The sequence below is a fragment of the Ambystoma mexicanum genome, chromosome 11, assembly GCF_040938575.1.
Source record: "Ambystoma mexicanum isolate Mex_15411 chromosome 11, UKY_AmexF1_1, whole genome shotgun sequence".
Taxonomy (NCBI): domain Eukaryota; kingdom Metazoa; phylum Chordata; class Amphibia; order Caudata; family Ambystomatidae; genus Ambystoma; species Ambystoma mexicanum.
The window spans coordinates 1,462,640,487-1,462,666,647 of NC_090934.1; the positions used below are offsets into that span (position 1 = coordinate 1,462,640,487).

Genomic DNA, 26,161 nt, shown 5'->3' on the forward strand with positions numbered 1-26,161 from the left:
GGTTTCCACCTACGACTCGACGAGCGACTCTCCACGTCGGAAGGAGTCCTGGGGATCTCGGTCCCGGATTGGTGCCCGCCATTCTTCTTCCTTGTCCCTGCACTCTAGGAAGCGCTGTCACCGGTCGCCTTCCCTGTCCTCCTCGGAGGATGGTGCCCCGAGGAAGGTATCGTGCCCGACGAAGTCCTCAACTCCGGAGGAATGGGCTGCATTTAAAGAACAAATGTTAGCGATTTTTCCATCACAGCGCACGGGTCCGGTCGTGCCTTCTAATGAAGCCAGCCAGGATCGGTCTTGTACCGTGGCTCGCATGTCTTCGGGCTCGAGTCCATGACACGACTCGCATCGGGAGCCTTCGAGGTCCCGTATGGACAAGGATTCAAAAAGTTGCAAGAGACGTGCTTCTAGGTCTCGGTCCTCGTCCCCAGCGAGACCGCAGCAACCTACTGAGGGCTCGATGCCGGCGTCGACTCAGTCGGCGCCGTGTCCATCCAACTCGGACGTCGACGCTTTGCCATCGTATCAGCCCACGGCGCAGTCGGCACCTGTTTTGACATTGACGCCGAAGCCTGCGGCGTTCACGATGTACACTTTCGACGTCGAAGCCTTTGGTGCTCTCGGCGTCTTTGGGTATTTTTTCCCGCAATCTAACTTTGTAGTACACCAATGTGGTGGATCCTCCTAGGAAGGCTACGGCGAAGTCTGTAAGGCCTGTTTTGGACTCCAGGCCCTCTTCTGTAACCAACTCCCTCTGGCTGACATTTATGAAGAGGAGGAAAGGTCTGAGTTTAAGGACTCTGGTGAACTTGATGAAGCTCCACTTTTTTCTGGAGACAGTTGGAGGATTTGAGGCAGACCCTCCATAATGCCAGTGGGTTGGACACTTCCCCAGAAGTGGAATTTGGTAGGCCTGAGCCTGGGTCTCATGCAGAGTCTTCATACAGGAGGCTCATGGCAAGGGTCTTGTTGTATCTGGGCTGGTCCAGTCCTCCTGAAGATTTTGTGCAGGATGATCTAACGGACATCTTAGATCAAGGTCCGTCCTCTGACCCGGTTTTACAATTTCCTCTCACCTTACAGAAAAGGGAGGCAGCTGCTTGGCAGTGCCCGGAATCTCTTCCGGGTGTTAATAAATCTTTGATAAAGTAATACCGCCCTTCCGTTAGTGACCCCAGCTATTTATCTACTCACCCCACTCCCGAGAGTTTGGTGGTTCAGGCGGCTACAGCCATCTCGGGGCAGGCGGCGTACCCTACGGATAGGGATGACAAGCGCTTCGACGGTTGGGCCCGGAAGGTATTTTCTGCTGGGAGCATTGCTTTAAATCTTCCAACTCTACTTGTCCCTTGGCAAGGTTCTCACAGGTATCCAGTTATTTTATCGAAAAACATTTTTTTGAAATACAATTATGTTGAAAACATTTTGCCGAATTTTTTTTTTCTCGAATGTATTATTTTTTAGTTTATATTTTTTTTTTGTTTCGTAAGTAAAAAAAAGGGTTAATAAAAAATGGGGGGCTTGGGGGAACCCCCCATTTAAAAAAAACACAAAAAAAACATTTGAAATATTTTTTTTCAGCTAAATGTTTTCGACATAATAGCATTCGAAAAAATGGCATTCGAAAAAATCACTATAAACCCTTCTCACACACTCTGTGGAACTATGTTTCCGTCATACGCAGATTTGACTGGTTGCGGAAGTCGGGTTTTGCTCCGGATGTGCAGGCCCGTCTTCTCAACATGCCCTTTGATGGCGCACATTTGTTTGGCAGCAAGGCTGACGAGAGCCGTGAAAGGTTGCAGACCTCCAAAACTGCTAAATCTTTAAGCACAGCTGTGCGTCAACCTCCGCCTTTTCATCCTAGGGGACAGCAATGGAGGGGAGGTTCTTTGCGTTATTACTCCTCCTTTGGTAGAACGAGAGGGGCCGCCAGTCAAAGGGGCCAGCAAAAAAGTATCCATGTTGGTCGGGGAAATTGTGGTGCCAGAGCCGCTCAGGCAGCTGCCTCTTTACCTTCAGGCACTGCCGCTGCCTAACAGTCATGAGGCCATGACCCATGGTTCGCCTGTTGGAGGCAGACTGTCTCAGCATCTCGAAGAATGGCGAGCCATTACTTCAGATGCGTGAGTGTTGGATATCATTGCCCATGGCTACTGCCTTCCCTTCCTTCGGTGGCCTCATGACAATACACGGGGGAAACTCTCTTTGAAGCTTCTGGATCCACTCCTTGCGCAGCAGATCCTAACCCTGCTGTAGAAAGGCACTAAAGAACTGGTGCCTGTAGCGGAAAGGAACAAGGGATGGTATTCCCCTTATTTTTTTATCCCGAAAAAAGACGGGGGAGTGAGACCCATCATGGACTTGCGTTGGTTGAACAAACTTCTCAGGAAGGACAAGTTCAAGATGGTTACTCTTTCTCAAGTCCTCCAGGTCCTTCACCTTCAGGATTGGTTGGTGTCTCTGGACTGACATGATGCTTACTTTCATGTGCCGATTCATCCCAAGCACAGAAAGTATCTGCGGTTTGCGGCTGGTGACTCACTTTCAGTTTCGTGTCCTGCCATTCGGATTGACCTCCGCCCGAGGGTCTTCACCAAGCTAATGGTGGTGATGGCAGCGTATCTCAGGCGAGGGTGGGATTCACGTCTACCCCTACCTAAATGACTGGTTGACCGGGCGCGCTCTCTCGAGCAAGCGTTGGATCACCTCGGTCTCACCTGCCGCACCCTCCACAGGCTGGGCTTCTCCATGAATATCAAGACGTTGCATCTAACACCTTCCCAACAGCTCCAGTACATTGGGGCTGTGTTAGACACGTCCTTGGGGACGTGCTCGCTTCCCAAGGTGAGGTCTCCCCACATTGTGCAGATGGTGGACAAGTTTCAACATGCCCAGAGTCTCCCGGTTTTCGAAATCTTATGGTTGCTCGGCCTCATGGCATCCTGCATTTTTCAGGTGCCAGAGGCCAGGCTGCGGATGAGATCCCTGCAATGGGTTCTCAAGATGCAGTGGTCACAGTTCTCAGGCAAGATGTCGGATCCGGTTCAGATTCACTCTTCTGTGGTGGGCCAACGAAGGGAACCTGATGAGGGGGGAACCGTTTTTGGCAACCATGCCGGAGGTGACTGTAGTGACAGATGCTTCCCTCACAGGATGGGGCACTTATGCCACCGATTTAACAGCCAGCGGTTGTTGGTGCCCGTCGGAGTCCAAACTCCACATCAATCTGTTAGAGCTGAGGGCCATCAGGCTAGCCCTGAAGGCTTTTCTGCCTTCTATACAGGGGAAGAGTGTCCTGATCATGACGGATAACACAGCGGCCATGCATTACCTCAACAAAAAGGGGGGGAGGGTCACTCCCGATGTGCAGAGAGGCAATGCAGCTCTGGTTCTGGGCCATCCAGCAGGGAATTTCGATCTCGGCAGTTCATCTAGCCGGAGACGAAAATGCGGCGGCAGACGCTCTGAGCAGGCAGAGCACGATCTCTCACGAGTGGGAGTTGGCTCAGGAAGTCCTTCAGTAGATCTTCGCCCTTTGGGGAACCCCGCAAGTGGATCTCTTTGCCACCAGTGTCAACCCGGAAGTGCGAGAGATTCTGCTCAAGGGAATTTCTTCCAAGAGGAGCCTTAGGAGACGCGTTCGTGGTGGATTGGTCATTCCCACTGCTGCACGCGTTTCCTCCAGTCCCTGCCATTCCTCAAGTGTTGCGGAGGTTATGGAGGTTCGGTTCCCACATGATCCTCATTGCACTGTATTGGGCCAGGAGAGCGTGGTACCAGTACCTTCTATAAATGTCCATCTGCCCTCCACTGTCTCTTCCCTACCGAGTGGATCTTCTCTCTCTCTCTTTCTCTTTCTTTCTCTCTTTCTCGGGGGGAGGGAGGGGGTCAGGTTCTCCATCCAGAGGTCAAGACTCTCAACCTTCACGCTTGGTATCTGAAAGGTTGAGGTATAAGTATTGGGACCTCCCGGATTACGTGATGGAGGTGTTGCTTTCGGCCAGGCAGCCTGCAACAAAATCCCTGTACCGTTGGCGACTGGTGCAGAGGTCACAATGTTGATCCTTTTCAGTGCTCCATTCGTATGGTTTTGTCTTTCTTTCTTTCTTTGACCCACAGGGACCTTCAAGTGGGTACCATTAAGGGTTACCTGGCGGCGCTATCTATCTTTAAGCGCTCGTCTGAAGAATGTTCTTACTTTAAGATTCTTTTGATTTCTCAGTTTCTTAAAAGACTGACTAATGTATTCCATCCGTCTCCTTTCCAGGTGCCGTTTTGCGTTTTGATTTTGGTTTTGAAATTTCTCTTGGGTGCTCCGTTTGAACCTTTGCACTCTTGTCCTTTGAGAGTACTGTCCTTCAAGACTGTGTTCTTGGTTGCGGTTACTTCCGCTCGCAGAGTGAGTGAATTGCAGGCACTTTCATCTAAGCCACCCTTTACTGTGTTTCATAAGGACAGGGTTCTACTGCGGGTATGTCCCTCCTTTCTACCCAAGTTAGTATCTGAATATCATTTGAGTCAAAATGTGGTTCTTCCATCTTTCTACCCTCCTCTTCATCCTGGAAAGGAAGAGGAGCGACTCCATCGGTTGGATCCTAGGAGAGCTCTGAGCTTTTACATTTCTAGGATGTCCAGGGTCAGAGTGGACGATCAACTCTTTGAGGATATGCTGGACACCGATTGGGCCAGGTTGTTACCAAACAGACCTTGTCCAGGTGGATTATCCTCACCATTACGGAGTGTTACCGATTTGGGGGGTAAGAACCCACCTGAAGGTTTGTGAGCTCATTCCACTAGGGGCGTGGCTACTTCCACAGCCCTCCATCGGGTGGTTCCTATTAGGAATATTTGTGATGCAGCCACATGGGCTTCAATCCACACCTTTGTTAAACATTACTCCCTGGATACAGTCCATGGTCAGGATATGGCCTTTGGTAAGGCGGTTCTTTATTTGCAATCTAATTGGGTACTCTAAATTCATTTCCCTCCTCCATTTACTGGTACTGTTTGGGGAGTCTGTCAAAGATGTGGAATACGTTGGGGGACACAATCCATTCGAAGAACAAGTTACTTACCAACTGGTAACGTTTTTTCCACTGGATGTTCCTCCAACGTATTCCACATCGCCCTCCCAGCCTGCCCCTCTGGAGAATGTACTATGCGATTGCAGCTTCCGTTTCCGCAAGGCTAAGTGCAGTCAAGAAGGCATGATCCTGGTGCCACACGTTCTGAGGGAAAAAAACGTAAACTGAGGCTACAGGCACCGTGCGTCCTATTTGTAACATCCAATGACGTCGCCCTCGACGGAGGCCTTCGAGGGACATCGATCCGACGTCATCGACGCAGGACGCCCTCTGCTGAAAAAGCAAACCTTCTTGCACCCTGTATCCCCCTTGAATGTCTATCTGCCATCCATTCCTGGTGCACCACTAATGATCTCTGCCTGAATGCCTGTAAAACTGAAATCCTTCCCATCGGAAACCCTGCTCCCTCTTTCTTGGGCTCTCCCCCTGCACCCTCATTTGAAGCCAGAAACCTTGGAGTCATCTTCGACTCCTCTCTCTCTCCTTCCTCCCTCACACTCGGGACATTGCCAAGAAGTCCCTCTTTCAGCTCGTCCTTCTCAAAGGAATTCTCCCTTTTCTCACTTTCCCCCAGAGGCTCAATGTGACCCAAGCCCTGGTTCTCTCTAGGCGTTTCTATTGCAATAGGCTCCTCCAGAATCTACCATCTTCCACTCTGTGACCCGTCGAGCTAATCCAGAATAGGGCAGCAAGACTTATCCTTGGCCTTAAGCCCAGGGGCAGCATATCTGTCACGATTCGCTAACTTTGCTCCCGTTCCCACCACTTGAGGTCATGATTTCGGGTGTATTCCCTACTGGACTTTCCTTCCGAACCTTATGCTACAGTGCTGTGGTGAAATGGAAGCGCTAAATCCTCATTTTCCATGCTACATCCCTTTCGGATACATTCCAGGTTTTTGGCAGCAAGCATGCTGCTTTAATCAAAAGACTGTGGGCCTCATTACAAGTTTGCCGGTCCGGTAGTAACGGTGCCGGTAAGCTACAAGTGGAGAAGATTTGAGGCGTGGTGCAGGAAGCGCGAGATTGGCCCCATCTCTTGCCCCACCACTACAGTGATGGAGTTCCTTCTGTCACTAGCCTCAGCAGGCCTTCAGGTTACCACAGTCAAAGGGTATTTGTCAGCGTTGTCTGTATTCATAAGAACCCCGGATCAAGGTTCCACCTTCACTCTTCTGTCATGGCCCATTTCCTGAATGGCCTATCGGGTGTCTCACCTACTAATCCCAGCAGATCTCTATCTCAGGTGGCCAGGGCAAGGACATCGCCTCCGGATTCAGACCCTGTGGGTGGACCAGTGCGGGAGGATCACCTGGGTGAAGGGTCTTCGGGGAGTGGGACGCCTGATTGTGACACGCGGTATCACACTCTCCCTGGTAACAGCTTTACCCCATCCTACAAGGTAGGATATATGGAACTCTACGCCCCCCCCCCCTTTTCCTGCATGAACACTTTCACACTGACAGCCCGCTCTGGGAGAAAACAAACTCACACCGAGCCATGTACCTGACATTTCCCACTACTATGGTCAGGCAATTACTAACATTCACTCACATCTGACTGCCATTAAACTTCCCCACACGGATAAAAGACGTAGCACGAGAACACACTCTGAACGAGGCAAAGCACATGAAGGTGCAGCAGTTTCAAGTCGGCAGCTGAACAAGGGGAGAAAGACCGCAAACCAAGGAGGGTTCATAAGAAGGGAAGGACCCTTGACGTTTTCGGCAAGACACTGTTACTTTCAAGAATCCTTCAAGGCAGAAACCGTAAGGCCTGGAAACCAAACTGAAGAATCCTGCATTGTGTGTCGGAGATAGAGAGGGCCTCCTGCGTAACTGACCAAGGCGGGGAGGAGCAGCAGACACCATAGTATCGTTCTTGGCTCCACGAACAAAGAAGCGACAGAGAAAACAGCACATCTGGTGAGTTGGGGAGACCGATGCAAGACCCGTCTGTGTTGAAGTCAAGGTTGCAAGCAGCAACATAGTATAACGAGTGCTGGAATGAACATTGTTAAACGCGTGGGATGAGAGATGCAAGTAAAGCTAAACTGCTGATACACATTCGAACTTGAGAAGGAAAGATACAATACCATTGACGGAGTGGTCTGGCACCATGAATGTGCTCAATCGAAAGTCTCTGTAAGGTATCCCGGCAAGAGAAGCGAAAGAAGAAGATTGATGAGAACAATTATGTGAAGTGAATCGAAGTGATCCTGCAACGGTTTAAGCAAAACCCATCGCACATTTGAAAGTCTTTGATTCTGATATGAAGAGGATCTGAGCCAAGACGAGGGGGATCAGTGGTCCGAGACCAATTGTGAACATTGTGGAAAAGGGGTCTGAGACCAATAGAGGGGGACCTGTGGTCCGAACTCGAACGAGGGAGACCAGTTGTGAACTTTTGAATGTGAAAACCCTGACAAAGGAAAGCAACTTGTGTTTTGTTTGTTACTTCATGCCCTCTGCAATAAGAGACTGTCATTTGGAGAGAGACTTTGGTGGATTGCCCTGATGTGAATATTTTGAATTGTTACCTCGTGGCCAAGAAGCCAGAGTGTGCGCGAACCTCGCATGTGCCGCTTTGCCCCGTGCTGAAAACGCGGGGAAGGGAAACCAACTTCTCAACCATCCTGACATATTCTTTCTTGAACACTTTCCTTTTGCATACATTGTTATCCCACACCATTTGTATTTAGAAGTAAGGATTAGCAATATATGTATTTGTATAGCCCCTTTTATTTTGACAGAGACTCTACTAGGACTGCGTTATTTATTATTTGATGGTCGTATCTTGCTCCCATCATTCGATTTAGGTTTAGCTAGGAGTTCAACCAACCATTTCGCAGTTCAATAAATACATTTGAACTGTGATCACTTGTGTCTGTCTTCGCTGTTTGATACCATGCCTTCCTTACATATCTTAATCTGGTTTTGACTTATTTGATGGCGGCTCTGTTAGAGCCATGCACTCTTATTCCATAAGGCTGTTATCTCTTAAAACAGCTGTCTTGGTTGCAATCACATCAGCCAGGAGGGTTAGTGAATTGCAGTCATTGTGCTGCAAACCTCAGTTTTCACATTTCTTTTAGGCGAAAGTTTCTTTCAAAATCAGGCCTGGCTTCCTTCCTAAGGAGAGTTTCACCACTCAATCTATTGATTTGCATATATTTTACTCTCCACCACATCCCTCTAAAGAGGAAGAGCGGTTCAACCGTCTTGACCCCAAGAGAGCCTTACGTTTTTATTTGGCTCATACATCCAAGTTTCAGAAGTCTGACCAGTTGTTCATTGCCCATTCATTATCCAGCAAAGGCGTTGCCATAACCAAACAAACCCTGTTGTGTTGGATTATTTTATGTATATCCAAATGCTACCAGTCGGCAGGCAGGGAAATTCCTCCCGGTATCAGGGCATATTCCACCAGGGTGGTCCCCGCCTCTACAGCCCTACAGGGGGGGAGTTCCCGTTAGAGACATGTGTTGTGCGGCCACTTGTTCGTCCCTGCATGCATTTGCCAAGCATTTTTCTTTAAATGTTGCACGTGGCGCTGATGCACGATTTGGTAGAGCAGTTCTGCAAAATCAGCTTGTTTAACGCTTTCTGCCCTCCTCTGTTATACTAACTGCTTGGGGAGTCTTATCAAGATGAGGAATCTGCAGGAGAAAAGCAATCAATTGAGGGGCAAATTACTTACCGTAATCTTTCTATTGATTCTACTCCCACAGATTCCTCATCGGCCCTCCCATCCATTCCCGCTCAAAGTCCTTGTGGTTTAACGCTTCTGTCCAAGCCAGGAGACAACTGAGAATGGCTCTAAGGTGACCGCTTCTATCTTACTGACCTTGTTCTAAAAAGAAATGTTTTAAAAATCCGTTTTTCTAATCTTTGAATTCTGTGAGGTCTCCCCAGTGGGATGCATCCCAAGGCTAAGTTTTTTGCAGGCTGGTTAACCTCCCTCCTGTTGTTTTCCTCTGCAACGTTCAGGCATGGGGGATAAAAGGGGCAATTGAAGCATGGGGCGTAGTGACGTGGTATATATACGATGCCGGATGTCCCGTCCAGAGCCGACGATCGAGCGCCCAGCAAGACGGATCGACAGCAGGTCCACTACTCCCATGTTGAAAATGTTTCTGAGCAGCAGAGCTGGATGCGGATATATATCAAGATGAGGAATCTGCAGGAAAAAAGCAATCCATTTACATGTCTATCTTTAACATCCAACTTTCAAGGGTTCAACAAATAAATGACAATCTTTCCTTTACTATTTCTTAGGGCTTGCACATTGCCTGGTTTACTCTCCTGCCAGGTTTCTTTATGCAATGCCAACTGCCTGGTGTACTCGTCTGCCAGGTCTTCACTCATGAGTTTCATTTGCCTGGTATACTTCTCTGCCGGGACCTTTATATCTATATCAATTGCTTGCTGGATTTCTTGTCAGGATTTCTCCTATATATTTCATTCGCCTGGCGACTTTGGTTTACCCTGGCATATATTCACCGACAAAAAAACCTGGTTAAAGGGACGTTATGGATAAGTTGCACTATTTAAAACCTATGCAATTCACTCACAAAAAACAATGCTAAAGTGACGGTATGGGTAAGTTGCACTACTAAAAAGCTATGGCATTCACTGACAAAGAACTTTGTTAAAGGGATGATATGTTTCAGTTGCCCTAAGAAAAACCGATCAAATTCAGCGCAACAAGTACTTGAAAGGAACATTAAACTTACTTTGCACTAATAACAACCTATCCATATTATGGCTACAAGTAAAACCAAAAAAAAACAAATTCACCAGTTATGTTAACCTAAGCAACCATAACTCGCGCCACCACTGTGCGCTGCTAAAACTAACACCCATGACATCAAACATTACATCACAAATGTCATTGATGATATCACTGATGACATCACATCTGCATTTAGTTTTCTTGAAAATACTCCACAAGGGATTGTCATTATATTGTTGCCAAAAAAACTATCACAGGTCACTGGGAGAATTATCATAAATTCACCAATTATGGTAACCTAAGCAACCATAACTCAGGCCACGACTGTGCACTGCTAAGACTAACACCCATCACATCAAACATGACATCACAAATGTCATTGATGACATCACTGATGACATCACATCTGCATTTAGTTTTCTTGAAAATCCTCCACAAGGGATTGTCATTATATTGTTGCCAGAAAACTATCACAGGTCACTGGGAGAATTATCATGACATACATGGTTCATTAAGTAATGCATTGCCATAAACATCATATTATTACAGAATGACGTCTCCCTTCATCAATCTTACCTCACTGCTACTGTGCATGGCAACAAAGAATGACCGGCCAGAGTATGGACGGGAAAGTACCAAGACCAGAATATCACTGCAACGTAGCAAGCACAATACAGTTTGTCTGGTAATTGCGCAGGTGGTGCAGTATACAATAGTACAGAAGCATAAGGGTTTTTGTGTGTAGATAGCAATGGCAAGCACCTTACAGTAGCTGAAAGAAATTCCCTCATGCCACAATGACTTATGATACTAACCCCATTGGTACTCAGAGTAGTGGGAAATGTAAATTATGTAATACATATTGCTTCATGTATACCCAACACATTCTCTTTTCTGTACGAGAACATGTTGAAACGGAAAGCAAGGCAGCACAAGTGGCATCCCTTCCACAGCAGCATACGGGCATATGAAAGGAAAGAAACTCCGTAAATATCTAAATGGACAGCCTGGAAGCCAAAATGGAAGAATTGGTGAACCATTGTGCCGCCTTAAGATTGCGTACAAGGGGCTATTATGAACAAAATAAAACACTACCAGGCCTGCACGTGTAGCCCTTCCCTATGTCACAGCCCGCCATCCCCTCAAAATCCGTGTGATGGGAGATGTGACGATACCTCAATCCCTTCTTCCCCTCATGACCAACTTGTGCAAATCCCCAATTCCCCACAATACGTATCCACTTCTGCTACCCCTTCCCTTTCCTATTGGTGTGTATTTCAATGTGTTCAAGTAAACGTTGATATTTAAATTGTTGCGCAGTGTACATGTGGTATTTTTTTTTTTTAATGATGTTATGACTGAGCAGCGCACAGTACTCGTAGGAGTGACCACCGCAATTAAGCAACAGATAGGTGTCCTACGGACACCACACCTGCGCGGCCTATCCGCAATGACAATGGAGGCATCCGTACAACGCCAGCACAACCCGCATTTCCGCATGTTGTGTACCACCTATAATTACGTGTGGGAGCGGACGTTTGTTCGTAGTGCAAGTACAGACATTCTGTGTCCTGATAACACTGCCACTGTGCAGCATATGCGAGCAAACTTTATTTAGTTTGAGCCACCCACCCACGTCCTACAGGTAGCTGTACAGATAAACATCCCACCTGCTATACCCTATAAACACCCAGCGTCTCCCAAAATGGTCGGCGCACGCGTGTTGCACTGTTGCTCAGTAGAGAAGTATCAATGGTGTGCATAGGACACCTATGCACATGCGTACGACGTATTCCACCCAAAACGCATCCTGCGAACAGTCCCAATGGAAAACAGTGGTGACATCACCATGCGACCGCACCCATGATCCGGACCCTCGGACAACGGAAAAGTACAGTGTTGTGCAGTGTACGGAGTGTTTTTCAGAAAGTACACGCTTACAAACACACCACAATGTGCCATTGCACATGTATATATGTAACAATGTAGCACTGTTTTCCGGGTGCAAGTTCTCCACAGCAGCCCTACAAAAATCCACACCCCAGAGCTGATCCGCAATCTGTTTGTGGCTTTTCAGAACAGAGTAGCAGGCCACATTGGTTTGCCCTGTAAGTGATCTTGCACCAGATCTGCTGTGCTACATTACCTTTGCAAGTATTGGCAATCATGTCAGCCTCGCTCAGTACGCACAGTAATGGAGAAAAGCATTAACGACCCTTCCTGTGACCCACACACTCAGTTGCGATAGTCTCCACTGTCCCATTCCCATGGGTAGCATGTTGAAAACTGTAGTATGTGGCATGTGTGTTTCCCGAAGTACGGCGAGGGGTGTGCCCCAATAAAGTAAAAATATTTTTTCTTCTCTTTCCACTTTCTTCTTTCCAGCATGCCTTCATTGGGTACTGGTAAAATGTTCCACACGCAACAACAAATCACATTGAAGAGCTCTCATTGTAACAGTATCAGTTCTGTACAACAGTCCTCTGCTTACACACCACCCCCAGAAATGTTATTGCACAATACCTCGGACACCACAGTTCCATTTCCATGGCCATCCTCAAAATCCCCGGATGTGGATTTCGTGCTGCGTGGGGGAATAAATTGCACCCAGGGTAGGGGAGTTTGTTTTTAGTGGCGGCTCTGAAAAGAGCCTTTTTTTTAGGTGCTTCTAGAGAAACACCTTTTTTTGTTTTTTATTTGATTTTGTGTGTTCTTGTGCTCGCATAGTTACAGTTATGCTGTAGATGGGCAAACAAAAAAGCATTACCAATGGGCAACAACGAAATGCCATTTGCATGGAAAAACTCTGCATTTCCACAACTAATGAGGTCATTGTTGCAGAAAAACATCCCACGAGCAGACAGAAATCACACATGCTTCTGTTGACACCTTCCAACCTCTGGCTCGGAACAACATACATTAACATTGTCCCATACTCTTCTTGTTGTTATGGATGAGAAAAGCACCTGGCCAGTGCGAAAAAGTCTCTTCACTAAATTCGGCAACCTCTCCAGTCGACGAAACAAACTTAAACAAGCCATGTAACCCAGATGCATGCCCTTGTAGTGCACGACGACAACATCAACACGAGCTGAAGTGGCCAGCCTCTGCAAAGTACATGCATATTTCAAAACCGAAATTGCCATCAAAGTGCCTTTCCAGGGCATACTGGTGCAGATCTATCACAAAGGCATCACCCAAAGTCAACACAATGCGTTTCTCCATTTCAGCTAGCCTCTCTACACACAAGGGGTCATTCCGAGGTTGGAGGTAAGTTCATCCCGCCACAACAACAGCAGCAACAACCACAGCCCCCACCACTACGGGCCATTCTGACCAACCAGACCGCTAATTACGGCATCGTACTTTACGATGCCGTAAATAGCGGTCCAGGCGCACGCACCAAACAACATGCCGGCATTACCGGCATGCCGTAAACAGGACCTGAACACAAGCCATGCGGACATGCAAATAACAGTCTACTGAAGGCCGAAAAGTACTTTACTGGCATGGAGTAAATACTGGCATCTCTTAGAAGGTGTTAAGAACCCTCAGCAGTGTTTCCAAGAGCCACAGGTGCCCACAATCGGCTCAGGTGGAGGCAATGGAGTCTGGCACAGCACAAAAGGAGCACACCCACACACCACACCCCCTCCCACACCAAGATGATGCCAATAGTAGTAGCATTACTGGAGCTGGAGGCCCTACTTGCAAGGCAGCAACAACAACAGCAGCAACAACCACAGCCCCCACCACAGAGGATACACAGGAGGAGGAGGAGGAGGAGGGTGAGACATGCCCAGCATGCCCCACCGGTGCAGGCACCATTATCACGCCGGCAGGCCCCAATCCCTCGCATCAGAGCCACCCCCTTCAACCTAACACCAGAGCAGATCCACACCCTGTACCGGCTTGACCGGGACACCATCGCACCATAGTGGACCTGATACATGACGAAATAGTGAGCCTCATAGAAATACGCACCGCCATCCCCCCTCTACTGATGTTAGTATCTGTGCTCCACTTCCTTGCCCCAGGCACCTACCAGCACACAGTGGGGCACATGCATGGCATATCACAACCCTTATTTTCCCGGATACTGACCCAAGTGCTGGATGCCCTCCTCAAGCACACAAGGGACTACATATCCCTACCACGGACTCCCCAGGAGATATTCGATACAAAAGTTGCCTTCCATGCAGTGGCAGGCATGCCAAATTGCATAGGTGCCCTCGACTGCACCCACGTGGAGTTGGTGGTCCTGCATGCAATGGAGGTGGCATATCGCAACCGCAAGCAATACCACTTCATCAACGTGCAGATGGTATGTAATGCCAGTAAGATCATCACACATTGCTGTGCCCGATATCCAGGATCAACTCATGACTCCTTGGTCCTGCCGTACTCCACCCTATATGGAGCGACATGCTGGAGGATGTGCCTGGCTGCTTGGTGAGTTTCCTGACTGGGCCATGGCAGTGCATCAGGGTTTTGAGGTGGGTGGCTGCATACTCCACCTGGGTGGGAAGGGGGGGAGATGCATACTCCACCTAGGTGGGAAGGGGGAGGGGGGAGATGCATACTCCACCTGGGTGGGAATGTTGACGCCAGTCCACAATGTGCACCTCACCGAACACTGTGCCCCAAAGCAAGTGATACGGCACATGACTACAAAATCACACAGTGATGAAATAAAGCCGACACCCAACACTACATGACTAACAGGTAACCAGGCCACATCCCACAACACTTGCGCCACTCATCGGCGGCGCTCACACACCATAAGGGCATCCTGCACTATGCACTGTATATGCATTATGTCGCAGCCTCCTGCATATCACCACACAGGCCAGTCATCCCTGGGAGTGCATTGAAGTGAGCCTAACGGGGATACCACAGCGTGTCACTGGTTCCGCACACCCATAGGAGTGCTGCAAGTCACCATGGTACTGATCAGTGCAGAATGACGAATATGCTACTGACTACAGTCAACACTCCCTGCCACCAAATCTCTCAGAACACAACACATCAATGAATTTAGTGCAACACTGCTGCATGCATATAAGATGCACGTGCAACAAGATGTGAGTGCACACCATAACCCATCTTGAAGAAGCTACCCCCTCCATCATTCCATTGCACAGGACTCATAGCGGGCCAGAAATGGGGTCAATGCATCCAGGAACATGTGTGTATGGGCAGAAATCACCTGCTACCATGTTAGACTAGTACAGTTGTCCACCATCAATGTACGAAAACTTACCTTCATTCCCGTCTCATGCAGGTGATGGTGGCCATCCCTTGAAGCCGTGGCACATGACCCCTGTCTGAAACCCACAGAACAGGCACGAGGAGGACTACAATCGTTCCCATACCTGTACACGTGTGGTGATTGAGCAGACGTTTGGCCTGTTGAAGGCACGATTTCGTTGCCTCAGCCGGTCAGGTCGGGCACTTATCTACAGCCATGAGAAGGTGTCCAAGATCACCATGGCATGTGTAATGCTGCACAATATGTGCATCCGTTGGAACGTGCCCCTGACATGGAACTGCTACCACCTGATGATGATGATGAAGTGGAGGAGGAAGAAGTGGCAGGACAGCATCACGGTGCCGATGCACAGGAGGGACGTGGCTTGCGGCAATCATTGATTGTACAATATTTCTGACACACAAGTCAGCATAGGGTGTGAGGATGTCAGGACATCGGGCACTGGGTGTGGGGACACATGTACACTATGCACTGTGCAATATTAAATGACACATGCGCAATGATGAATGTCCACTCTGGTTTTTTTAGATGAACAACCAGTGTATTAAAATTGAAGGTTTAAACGTGAAAAACAAACCCTCCACCACCCTCCCCCATCCCCCATCCCCCACAACTCCCATACACATCCTCACTCACCACAACTCCCATACACACCCTCACCCCTCTCCCCCTCCCACTAGAACTCCCAAACACACCCTCACCCCTTCCCCCTCCCACCACAACAACCCCACACTAGTCCCATAAGGACCACATAGGCCACATGTGGATGGCAGCATTGTCACTGTGCGCTCCCAGAGCCAGGGGGAGGCATGCCCTGGCTGCGCATCGTACGGACGGACCGACGGAGCGGGCTGGTCTGGGTGGAGGAGCATGCAGAAGGTGTGTCCTCATGCTGGGGCTGTTGTGCAGGATGTGCAGCCTCCAGAGCATCTGCTATCCGGCCAAGGACTTCACAGAGCCGGTTGGTGCTGTCAGTAATGACCTGGCCCGCCACTCCTCCCTGGCCTGCCGATTGTCCTGCATGAAGTCATTGATCGGGCCTGTGAGCTGCTCAGCCCGCTCTGCATCAATGGCTGATGTTGTGGCCCTGCTGGGGATCGGGCTCGCATGTGTTTCCGGCACTTCCGAAAGGGAACTGGCCACAGGACTGGCATGTCCCTGTGTTGCTCCTTGCCCAGTAAACTCAGGTGTGTCACTCTCACCCGAGTCACTATAGGAAACCTGGGGGTTGGTTTGGGCATCAGGGGTGTGGATGACTTCAAATGTGTCCTCCTCAGTCGCTCCGCATATGGATGTGGGGCTGTCGGCAACATCGAGGGGGGCCGTAGCTGCAACCTCCCCAGCCACACTCGACTCCTCAGAGCGCGGCGTAGGGCATGTATCTGGCGCCAGTGCAGGGTAGGGAGAGGGTTGTGCACCCTCCACGGGCCTTGCTGGAGCCGGTGGTGTGCCTCCAGGTGTTCTCTTCCTCGCAGGGAGACGGCGCCCCTGCCTTGGCCCCTGGAGGTGCTGGGCCGGTTGCTCTCCTGCTCCTCTCTGTCATGCTCACTGCCTGTGGGGGTGGAAGAGAGGGACGGCATGAGTGATGATTTGAGAGCCAGCATTTGAACATGGCTACAATATCACAATCAGATATTAGTGGGTGATCGGCATTTGGGTGGAGAACGGCACATTATTCTATACTTGGGTGGTAAATGAAGGCATATGTCTGTGTCACTCATGTTGGTCGGGTACTGTGCTGGCTCACATGCACACTGTTTCCATCGACTGCTCTGTGTGCCTCACGGAATGGGCCACTTTGTGTGGTATGTGTCATATAGGTTACGGCCTCGCACCTGGCACTAGCCTGGGTCTCACTTGTTTCGGCATCATTTAAAGGGGGGGGTGGGGCCTTAGCAGTGACTTTCATAACATTGGGGTTGGCAGTATTGACTTTGGACACTCACCTCCATCAGCGGATGACGTTGCCCCGCACTCCATTTCGCCAACCCCTTCGATGGCTTCGGGGCCTATCATCGCCGCACATGTATGCTCCCACGGTATTAATTTCATGAGCAAACCTGGGCCTCCTCCTGTCTCCAGGGCCTGGCTTCTATCAGCAGAGAGGATGCTCCGCACCCTCAGCCGCAGGTCGTCTCACCTATTTCTGCAATCCTTTGTGGTGCGGGGGGTGTTGCCCACGGCGCTCACCTTCTGCGACACTAGAGGCCAGATCTTTTTTTTTTATCACCGCCACCCTCCGCATGTCATTGCTGAAAATAGTGTCCGCATACTCGTGGAGGGTATCCACCAGTATTTGGAGTTCGTCAGGGCTGAACCACTCCTTTCGGAGGCGGGCAGCTCCCTATTTTGGCGCTTTGGTTATTCTTCCTTGATGATGGTATCTTCCCGGTATGTCGAAGGTGTGCCAGGGGTCCTGTCTGATGAAGATGGCAATGGATTGTGTTTTTAAAGATGGCCGGCGTGCTCCTTCCAGTTCCTGCGCGATGACTCTGTTTCTGGTTTCGCTATTTAACGGTGACCGTAAATAACGGTGACCGCTATTTACGGTCACCGCTAATGCCGCGTTACTCTAAGGCGGTAGTGTTCGCTACGGTGCTGGTCATGCCAGTAGAGGGTTTTCCAGCCGTTTTTGCGGCATGCTGCTAGGGTCATTACCGGCATGGCGCAAAGCTCGTGCCCGCAAACTCGTAATAGTGTGCTTTTAGCTGTCTATTGCCAGCTCGGACCCGCTATTTGCGCCATGCCGGTAATGGACGGAAGTTACCTTCTATCTCGGAATGAGGGCCAGAATAATGTAAAACAGTATGACCGCCCCTTCCTGTGAACCAAACTCTCAGTACCTGATTGACTAATCCCACAGTCCTATTTCCATTGGCCAGCATGGTGAGAAGAGCAGAATGTGGCATGTGCGCTTCTCAAAGTACCTTGAGGGCTGTGCCCCAGTAAAGCAGGAGCAGTCCTTCTTCCCTCTCCATAATATTTAGTCCACCACTACCTCATTGGGTACAAGTAAATAGTCACACACGCATCCACCAATGCCATCGAAGACGTTTGCATCTAACACTGTCATTTCTGCACAACACTTCATATGTACCGTTACAAATTCAGCCTGCAAGTGTCCTGCCATTGCAAAGCACGTACAGTAGAAAGTTCACTAAAAGATCGCAAGATTTGTGCATCCACAGTCATCCACATGAGCACCCATCACCACAAAATGGAGGTATGAAAACTTTTTCTGCAGTATGTTTCCAACTTTGTTATAAGTGCCTCTGCGCACGGTATCTACCACTGAGCGTCCATTACGTTCTTAAACAGCACACGGTTTTTCTCCTATCCCCTACCATCAAGTGGCACTTCAATGGTATGTGCTTGCAATGTTCATTTACCCATGTCATACATTGTGATATCGAAACAGGAACTCTCTTCTTTCCTTTCGTCAGTGCTACGAATTGTTTTGCCCACTAACCCATCGCCTATATAAATGGAAAAATTTGGCACCTGAAGCAAGTTCCCAAAAGGTCACTGTCTGCACAGCTGTGGTTCTCTGTAGGCTGGACTATTGCAACAGCCTCTCTTTAAATCTTCCCGCTTCTATAATTCATCCAGAAGAGGACTGCGCAACTTGCCCTTGGCCTCAAGCCCAGGGATCGTATCTCTCCTGGACTGAAATGTCTGCAATAGCTCCCAGTGGCTGCAAGGAATAAGATGAAAACCCTCTGCACTATGTACAAGGCCTTCTGGGCCCTTGGACCTCGATACCTTCAACTCTCACTTCCTATATATCTCCCTGCTCGAGCTCTTCCCTCATCCTCCTCCAACTCCCTCTGGGTCAGTCCCTTCTGCAAGCAACTAGTTGGTGGTAGATCTCTTCCTTCGGCTGGGGCCTCCCTCTGCAACAGCCTTCCTGCATCCCTGACACTTGAGGAGAACCATTGCCGGTTCCGGAAGCACCTCAAAACCTTTCTCTTTACGTGTGCTTTTTCTCCTCCTCTACCCGGCTGACTTCCTGGCTGAAACTGATTCTGCACTGGTTACCTGGCCACTCTCTGATGTTGGGCCCAGGCCACCTCTGCCCGCCAGTCGCACCCCTGTACTGCCTTTCTGACAAACCCTGCCCTTGGGGACTGTTTTCTGTATCACTAACAGTTCCACCACCACCGGATGTTTGCACGTATCCTTGCATTTGGCACAATCGGCCCATATTTTTACTTATTGTCATTTGTTCTTTCCATGTACTGCACTTTCCCCTCCCTCTACCCATGCAGTTGGGCGATCTGAGTGACACCTGGCCTAGTAGGTTGTTGTCTGTCTCCCCTCTGTTCTCCCTCCCTTGCCTTGTCGCGCCTTGCGAAACTTGTGTATAGGCACATTATAAATGCCATATCATATGATATCATACACGCATTGTATTCATAACAGGATGCTTGCCACTTACCTTGTACACTACACAGATTTTTTTTCCCGCAGTATCCCACTTACTACAAACTTTTCAAAAATTATCGCACAAAAGCAGCACTTAATGCATATTATCAACTTCAAACAACTACATACAGTGCATGCATACAAACGGGATGCCTGCCCCTTAACTTGCACACTTCCACCGTAGGCTTCTGCACTTCTTTGTACAAAGAGACCACCTGCCACAGTTTTTGCGTGCACACCACAACCACAAACCTTATTGAGCAATGCCTTACCTCCACAGTCCAATTTCCATGGCTCCCATCCTGAAAATGGGTGGATGTGGTTCGTGTAAACCTGAAACTACCGCAGAATCTGCAGTGTTTTCGTGCAAGGAAGGAGTGTGGTGGAGTGTGAAACAGGGTATGGGATTGGGTCTTTAGTGGTCCGCCTGAAAAGTAATATTTTTTTTTACGTGCTTGCAAACAACCTTTTGTTTTTTCTCTTTCTATGCGTTTCTGTTTGCTTCTCCTCCTTCAATGTATACCGATTTATGGTCAACGCTTCTTGCACAGTGTAAAAGAAAATAGTATTGCCAATGGCGTTCAAAGAAATGCCATTTGCATGGAAGCAGTGTATATTTTGCAACTTCATGCTCTCATAGTGGGTGAAGGACATCCCATTAGTGCACATAAATGCAGACATGCTTACGTTTAGAAGACACCTTCCGAGCTCTGGCTGGGGACAAATTACACTGGCATGGTCCCATACTCCTCTTGGTGGAATGGTTGAGAAAACGACCTTTGCACTGGGAAAAGCCTGCATCACTGCATTCATCAACTTCTTCAGGTGACGGAACAAACGTCCACACAACATGTAACTGAAATGTAGATCTCCATGATGCAACACGACAACTTCAACAGTAACGGTAGACGCCACATAGCTGCAAAGGCGAACCATCCCGCTGAAACTGCACGCATAGAGAATGTCCCACAAAGCATCCACTCCTTCCAACACGAAATTTGCAGCTACGCCTCTTTGCACGGTATACCTGTGCAGATCTTGTACAAAGGTATCACCCACGATGAGCACTGTCTCTCTCCATCTCTACCAACCTCATTACACAGAGAGTATTGGGGAAAAAGTAGTACCGCCCCTTCCTGTGTACCACACCCTTGACATCTGATTCCATAATCCCCACAGTTCCATTCGCATGACAACCATGCTCAGAATGGCAGGATGTGGCATGTGCGCTTTCCCAGGTGCAGCAAGGGCTACACCCTAGTAAAGCAGGCAGAGTCCTGTTCTTCCAGCACTCCCTCATTAAGTACTGTGAAATATTCCTGCATGTATGCAGCAATCGCAGCCAAGAACTCTGCATCCGACAGTATCATTTATGTACAGCACTCCATATTTACTGTTGAACACTCAGAGTACACGTTGCCTGTGCTTCCAAAGCACCTTCAGTACAAAGTTCTGGAAAAGAATCCATGATTTCAGCATCCAAAATCATCCCTAGCGGCACCCATCACGCCTTCGACCATGCACACAAGAGTCTACTGCTTGCCCAAACCCAGCACAACATAATGGAGCCATGCATGCGAACATGTGGCCAGAAACCACAATCCACAAACGTAACATAGCCAGCGGCACTTCTACTCAACCCCAGTACCATAAGTCAGCGATGCATGGAAACATGTAACAGATTCCACAAACATACCACTGCCTCCTCTACCCCTACCCACTTCCATTTACAAAGTATTGTGTCACTACCAACCAAACCACGCAATCTTCACAACATTGGGCCTACTCCCAGGAAGCTACACAAACCAGAATATTCAAACGCATAGAAGATTCACTTCAACCCTACCCTCTTCTATACTGACCATGTTCCAACACTGGGCCAGTGGGCACACTGCTGGACTTTTCACCGCACAATCTCCAGCCATACACCGAAAACCGTAGGATGTTCTAACAATGACCGCACCCATGGAAACAACAATGTAAGCATGTCAGCGCACTTCTTGTGTGCTATGAAGAGTAAAATGTGCTCCACAACCATTCTGTAAAGGTGACCACCCTCTGAGAGATGCAGTCAAAACTGCATTGCTGCGGTGGGTGTGGTGAAGGCCTTAGCCTTCGGGTGCATGGCCTGCGGCCTACAGCCTTGGGCCATACACCCAATAGTCTAGGCCTTGGCTACACCCACCGCACGTAATCCAGCCATTCATGGCAATATGTCACCAAGTACCACAATCCACACACGTATCCCAGCCACAGGCACTCCTACCCAACCTCTGCACCGTTATACAGCGATGCATAGAAACATGCACCATTTAGCAGAATCTACTAAATTAACACAGCCTCCGGCACCCCAACCCACTTTCATTCACATACAATGGTGTTACTGTCAACTGAACAACCAACAATATTTGCATGTCAGCTGACTTCTGGTGCTCTATGAAGTCTACAATGTGCTCCACAACCATTTGGTAAAGGTGAGCACCCTCTGACAGATGCAGTCTAAACTGCATTGCTGCATTGGGTTTGGGCAATGCCTAGACTATTGGGTGCATGGCTTACGGCCTTTGGCCATGCACCCAATAGTCTAGGCCTTGCCCACACCCATCGCAACGTAATGCAGCCATGCATGGCAACATGTGACCAAGTACCACACTCCACACAAGTAACACAGCCACTGCCACTGCTACACAATCTCTGCAGCGTAATAAAGCTATGCCTGGCAATATGCAACAGTTAGCCGAATCTACAAACATAACACAGCCTCTGGCACACATACCCACTTTGATTCACATAGTATGGTGTAACTGCCAACCAAACCAAATTTATTTTCACAACAGTGGCCCTGCTCCCAGCAATCCATTCAGTACACAAAAGCAATGCCGCATAGTGCAGTATAGTAGTCAGCACTCCGCTCAATGGACACTATGCAATCCTATGAAATATGCAGTTCACCCCTATCCAATTCTATGCACACACTATTTAAACATTGCACCCACTTTACACACTGCAGTATTCAAGCACATAGAAAATGCACTTCAAGCCTACCCTCTTCTATACTGACAGTATTGCAACATTGCACTCGGTGCACACACTGCAGAACTGTTCACTCCATTAGTTGCAGCCATGGAGTAAACACTGTAGGATGTGCTACCAAACACCACACCCATGGAATGAACAATGTATGCAATGCTGCCGAACCACACAGAAGGCAACAAGGTCAAACCTAATTGCTACCACGGCACATAGTTGGCGGTGCAAGGCCTCCATCTGTGCATCGAATGGGCTACGGGCTTACCACATGCAACACACTGGAGTACACGCTATCTTACAATGTGCATGCCATGTGCAATGCACTCCCCTTCTGCAATTGAGCTCCCACCGGTCACCACGGAAAGAGGCCTCGTACCAGCTATCGTGCCGTAACAAAGCCTGCCTGCATTCAGCACACATGATAGTCGCCTGTGCAGAGACCCGCAAATTGGCGCTGTATGCACAGATACTGCAGGCACATCAACGTCTTCGTACAACTATTGACATATCTCAGATGAACCACTTCTCACTCCCCCACCCTTTCTATCCCTTCTTCCCACCACCACATGGGGTAATATGCTTTGCCATGCACTCCGCTTCTGCAAATCAGCTCCCACCAGTCACCACAGTAAGCAGTCGCGGCACGAGCTATCATGCCGTAATGAAGGCTTCCTGCAATCACCACACATGGTAGTCGCCTGTGCAGGGTCCAGCGAATTGGCGCAGTACGCACGGATACTGCAGGCACACCACCGTCTGTGTCCACCTAATAATCACACATCTCAGACTAACCACTTCTCTCTCCCCCAACCTTTCCATCCCTTCTTCCCACCACCACATGCTGTTCATTATGTTTGTCAGTCCCTTTCGGCGCCGCACTGTCCTCCGATAAACCATGGCGGTGTTTCCCAAAAACTTTGACGCACCTCATGCTTCCCTCCAGCCAACCACCAGCCGTGTCCAATGTTCACCGACATCATGGCGTACTGCAAGCCAATTAAACTTTTGTCCTCGGGGCAAACAGGGAAAATGGGTCAGCAGAGCGGAGCCAGATATCACAAATTATTTGTTACGTACATTTCTGTTCTTTGCAACAAAAGTACTGGTCGTATTTCCACCAGACACACACAAGCACGCTTTCCCGCTCCTGCCGCAAATTTGATTAAAATACTTACAGCCGTTTGGCCTGTAGCTGTGCGCAAAGTTTTTCCCCATTCAGTCTATGGAATAAAATAATTTTTTGGGATTCCCCTATAACTTTACCCCCCTCCACAAAACCTCACCCAACTTCCCCAAAAAATTCAGCAGGCCCCATATACTTTTGGTGAAGATTCATCCACGGTGAGCTAAGTTCTAAGCCGCCGAAAAAATGGTCTTCCTATGGGTTTAGCAACGTAACCATAACTACACAGCCACTACCGTGGGATGTGTAATACATATATATATATTCTGTTTTTTCAAGCTTTATTTAACATTTTCTTAATCACAGTACAGAGCAAACTTCTGATCATCAACCAATAGGGCAACAAATCAATACCCAAAATTTCATCCAATAACAAAAAGAGTCACAGGTGTCAGTGCAAATGACGTACCCAGAAAAATGACAGTAGTTCAGAGTAGCTCAAAGTACCAAAGTTTGCGGTTTGTGGGTGACATGCTCCTTAGATCCCAAGAACTGAATGATTGGGAGCCATGCCCCATAGAAGGTCTGGTAGGAGTCGGTTAGAATCACTGTTATTTTTTCCAATACCAGTTAAGTCCACACTCTGACCCACCACTGCCCTACTATCGAGCCCTGGGCCAGTTTCCAAGAGAAAGCCAATGTTGTTCTAGCTGCTATTAGAAGCTGCATTCTCACCCGTGCAGCTTAGCCTTGCAGTGGGTATCCAGCATCTGCTGCTAAATCACCCAGGTTGATTACTTTTGGATCCAGTGGGAGGTCCGCCCCAGTAAGGGCTCTAATGTGTGGGAGGATCTCCTTTCAATACAGCTGATCACTGGGGCAGGACCACCCCAAGTGACCCAAAGTCCGCCTCTTCCCACATCCCCTCCAGCATCTGTCAGAATGGCCAGGGTTAATTTCGTGCAGTTGGCTCTGTAACATGTACCACCTGCATACTATTTTATACCCACATTCTTTCATTGCAGTACAACATGATGCTTTATGGGACCTTTGCCAACTGCTTGACCAGGAGTCTGGTATTCTGTCTATTCCCAGTTCCACCTCCCATTTGGCCATATCGGGTAAAACGTCTGAGGTGGATTTGACTTTATAACAAAACCATTCCTCTTCGGCAAATACAAATCTAATCTTTCACTCTTCAAAGGACAGCAGTGATAAAACTGCATACATGTGGCCCGACTGCAGTTTCCCCGTAGCTTCCCAGTTTGCGAAGGGGCAACCCTTTGCTCCCAAACCAAATTCTGGGTTCTTCAAAATCAGGGTTAGGCTCACTCCCACAGCGATACCCAGCTTCCGGAGTCCCATGTCCCAGTACCCTAAAGAGGTCCGGGTTGTACCTAGCTGTTTACCTCTGTCCTCGCGGATGCTAGGAATGAGGAATGGGGTATCTGCCAGAGAGAACGTTGTGACCCCCTGTTCCAGGTCCAGTCACTTCTTTTTGGTGTCTGCTCCCCAGTCACAAATAGGGCCAACTTGGGCTACTATAAGTTATCTCTTTAGTGACAACACCTTCCTTCCCACCCAGGGCCTCGTCGCTGCCCAAATAAAGTTAAAAATGTTCCCCTGCAGCTAGGCGATAGGTTTCGCTGGGAGTCAAACATGTATAATAGTTTTGTGATGAGTGGCATCTTAAAGGCTGTCACTCTACCCAACCAGGACATTTGCTGTTGTTCCCACCTTCCCAAATCCTCCTCGCATTCCCTGAACACCTCCAGAATATCTGCCTTATAAAGCTGGTTGGGCACGGGAAGTTAGATATACTCCCAAGTATGTTATCTTGTCTGGGGCCCAAGACGAAGAGAGGGAAGAATGTCCTGCAAAGAGTGAAATAGTTTAAATGGAGTTTGGCAAAAGAACTCTCCCAGCTTTTCTGGGTTAAAGCAGGAATTAAAAACACTGATTAATCAAGCAAAATGGATAGATCAACGCTATTTTAAATTCTCTTGCTTGTCCTTAATTATATGTTTTAAAGCGAAAGTTGTTCTTGTTTTGACTCACGGGCTGAATTCTCACTGGTTTGGCCTAAAATGAAGTGGCGCTCCTTCGAGAGCTTATTCTGGAAACAATGCTTAGGTCTACTTTTGGGTACCCCTACATCTCTCTTGTGCTTCAAATTGAGCCTTTTTTCTTTTCATGCAGTAGCTTCCTGGAAAGCCCTCTCATTATTCGGAAGATACATTTAGCACCTGAAGCGTCGCTTCAACAGACGATTTTGAGAACTATAGATAATCGGAGTGTAGGCGCCCTAAATGCCTGGTGTGAAAACTGTCTGCACATTTTAGAGCAAGTGGGCGCTTTGCTATTCGAGCATCAACACCGTCATTTTAGAAGGAAAGTGCTTATCCCAACTGCCATGATATTTACTGAAAATTACCTAATGTTTGCTGGAGAAGGATGTTCTTAAAAAATTTGGCTCAACATACTCTCATATGAA

The 26,161-nt window shown here is 48.5% G+C and overlaps 1 protein-coding gene across 2 annotated transcripts in view; it reads left to right on the forward strand.

Moving 5' to 3' along the window:
* Nucleotides 1-26,161, forward strand: part of AAGAB (alpha and gamma adaptin binding protein) — a 429,906-nt gene that overhangs the window by 393,731 nt on the left and 10,014 nt on the right. Inside the window, exon 10 of one of the 2 annotated variants that reach the window (XM_069625133.1) lies at nt 8,814-8,906. The exons of the other annotated variant lie outside the window; for it this stretch is intronic. Coding sequence (XP_069481234.1) covers nt 8,814-8,864 — 51 coding nt within the window. The 3' untranslated portion in view covers nt 8,865-8,906. The remainder of the gene's footprint in view (nt 1-8,813; nt 8,907-26,161) is intronic. 2 annotated transcript variants of the gene reach the window in all.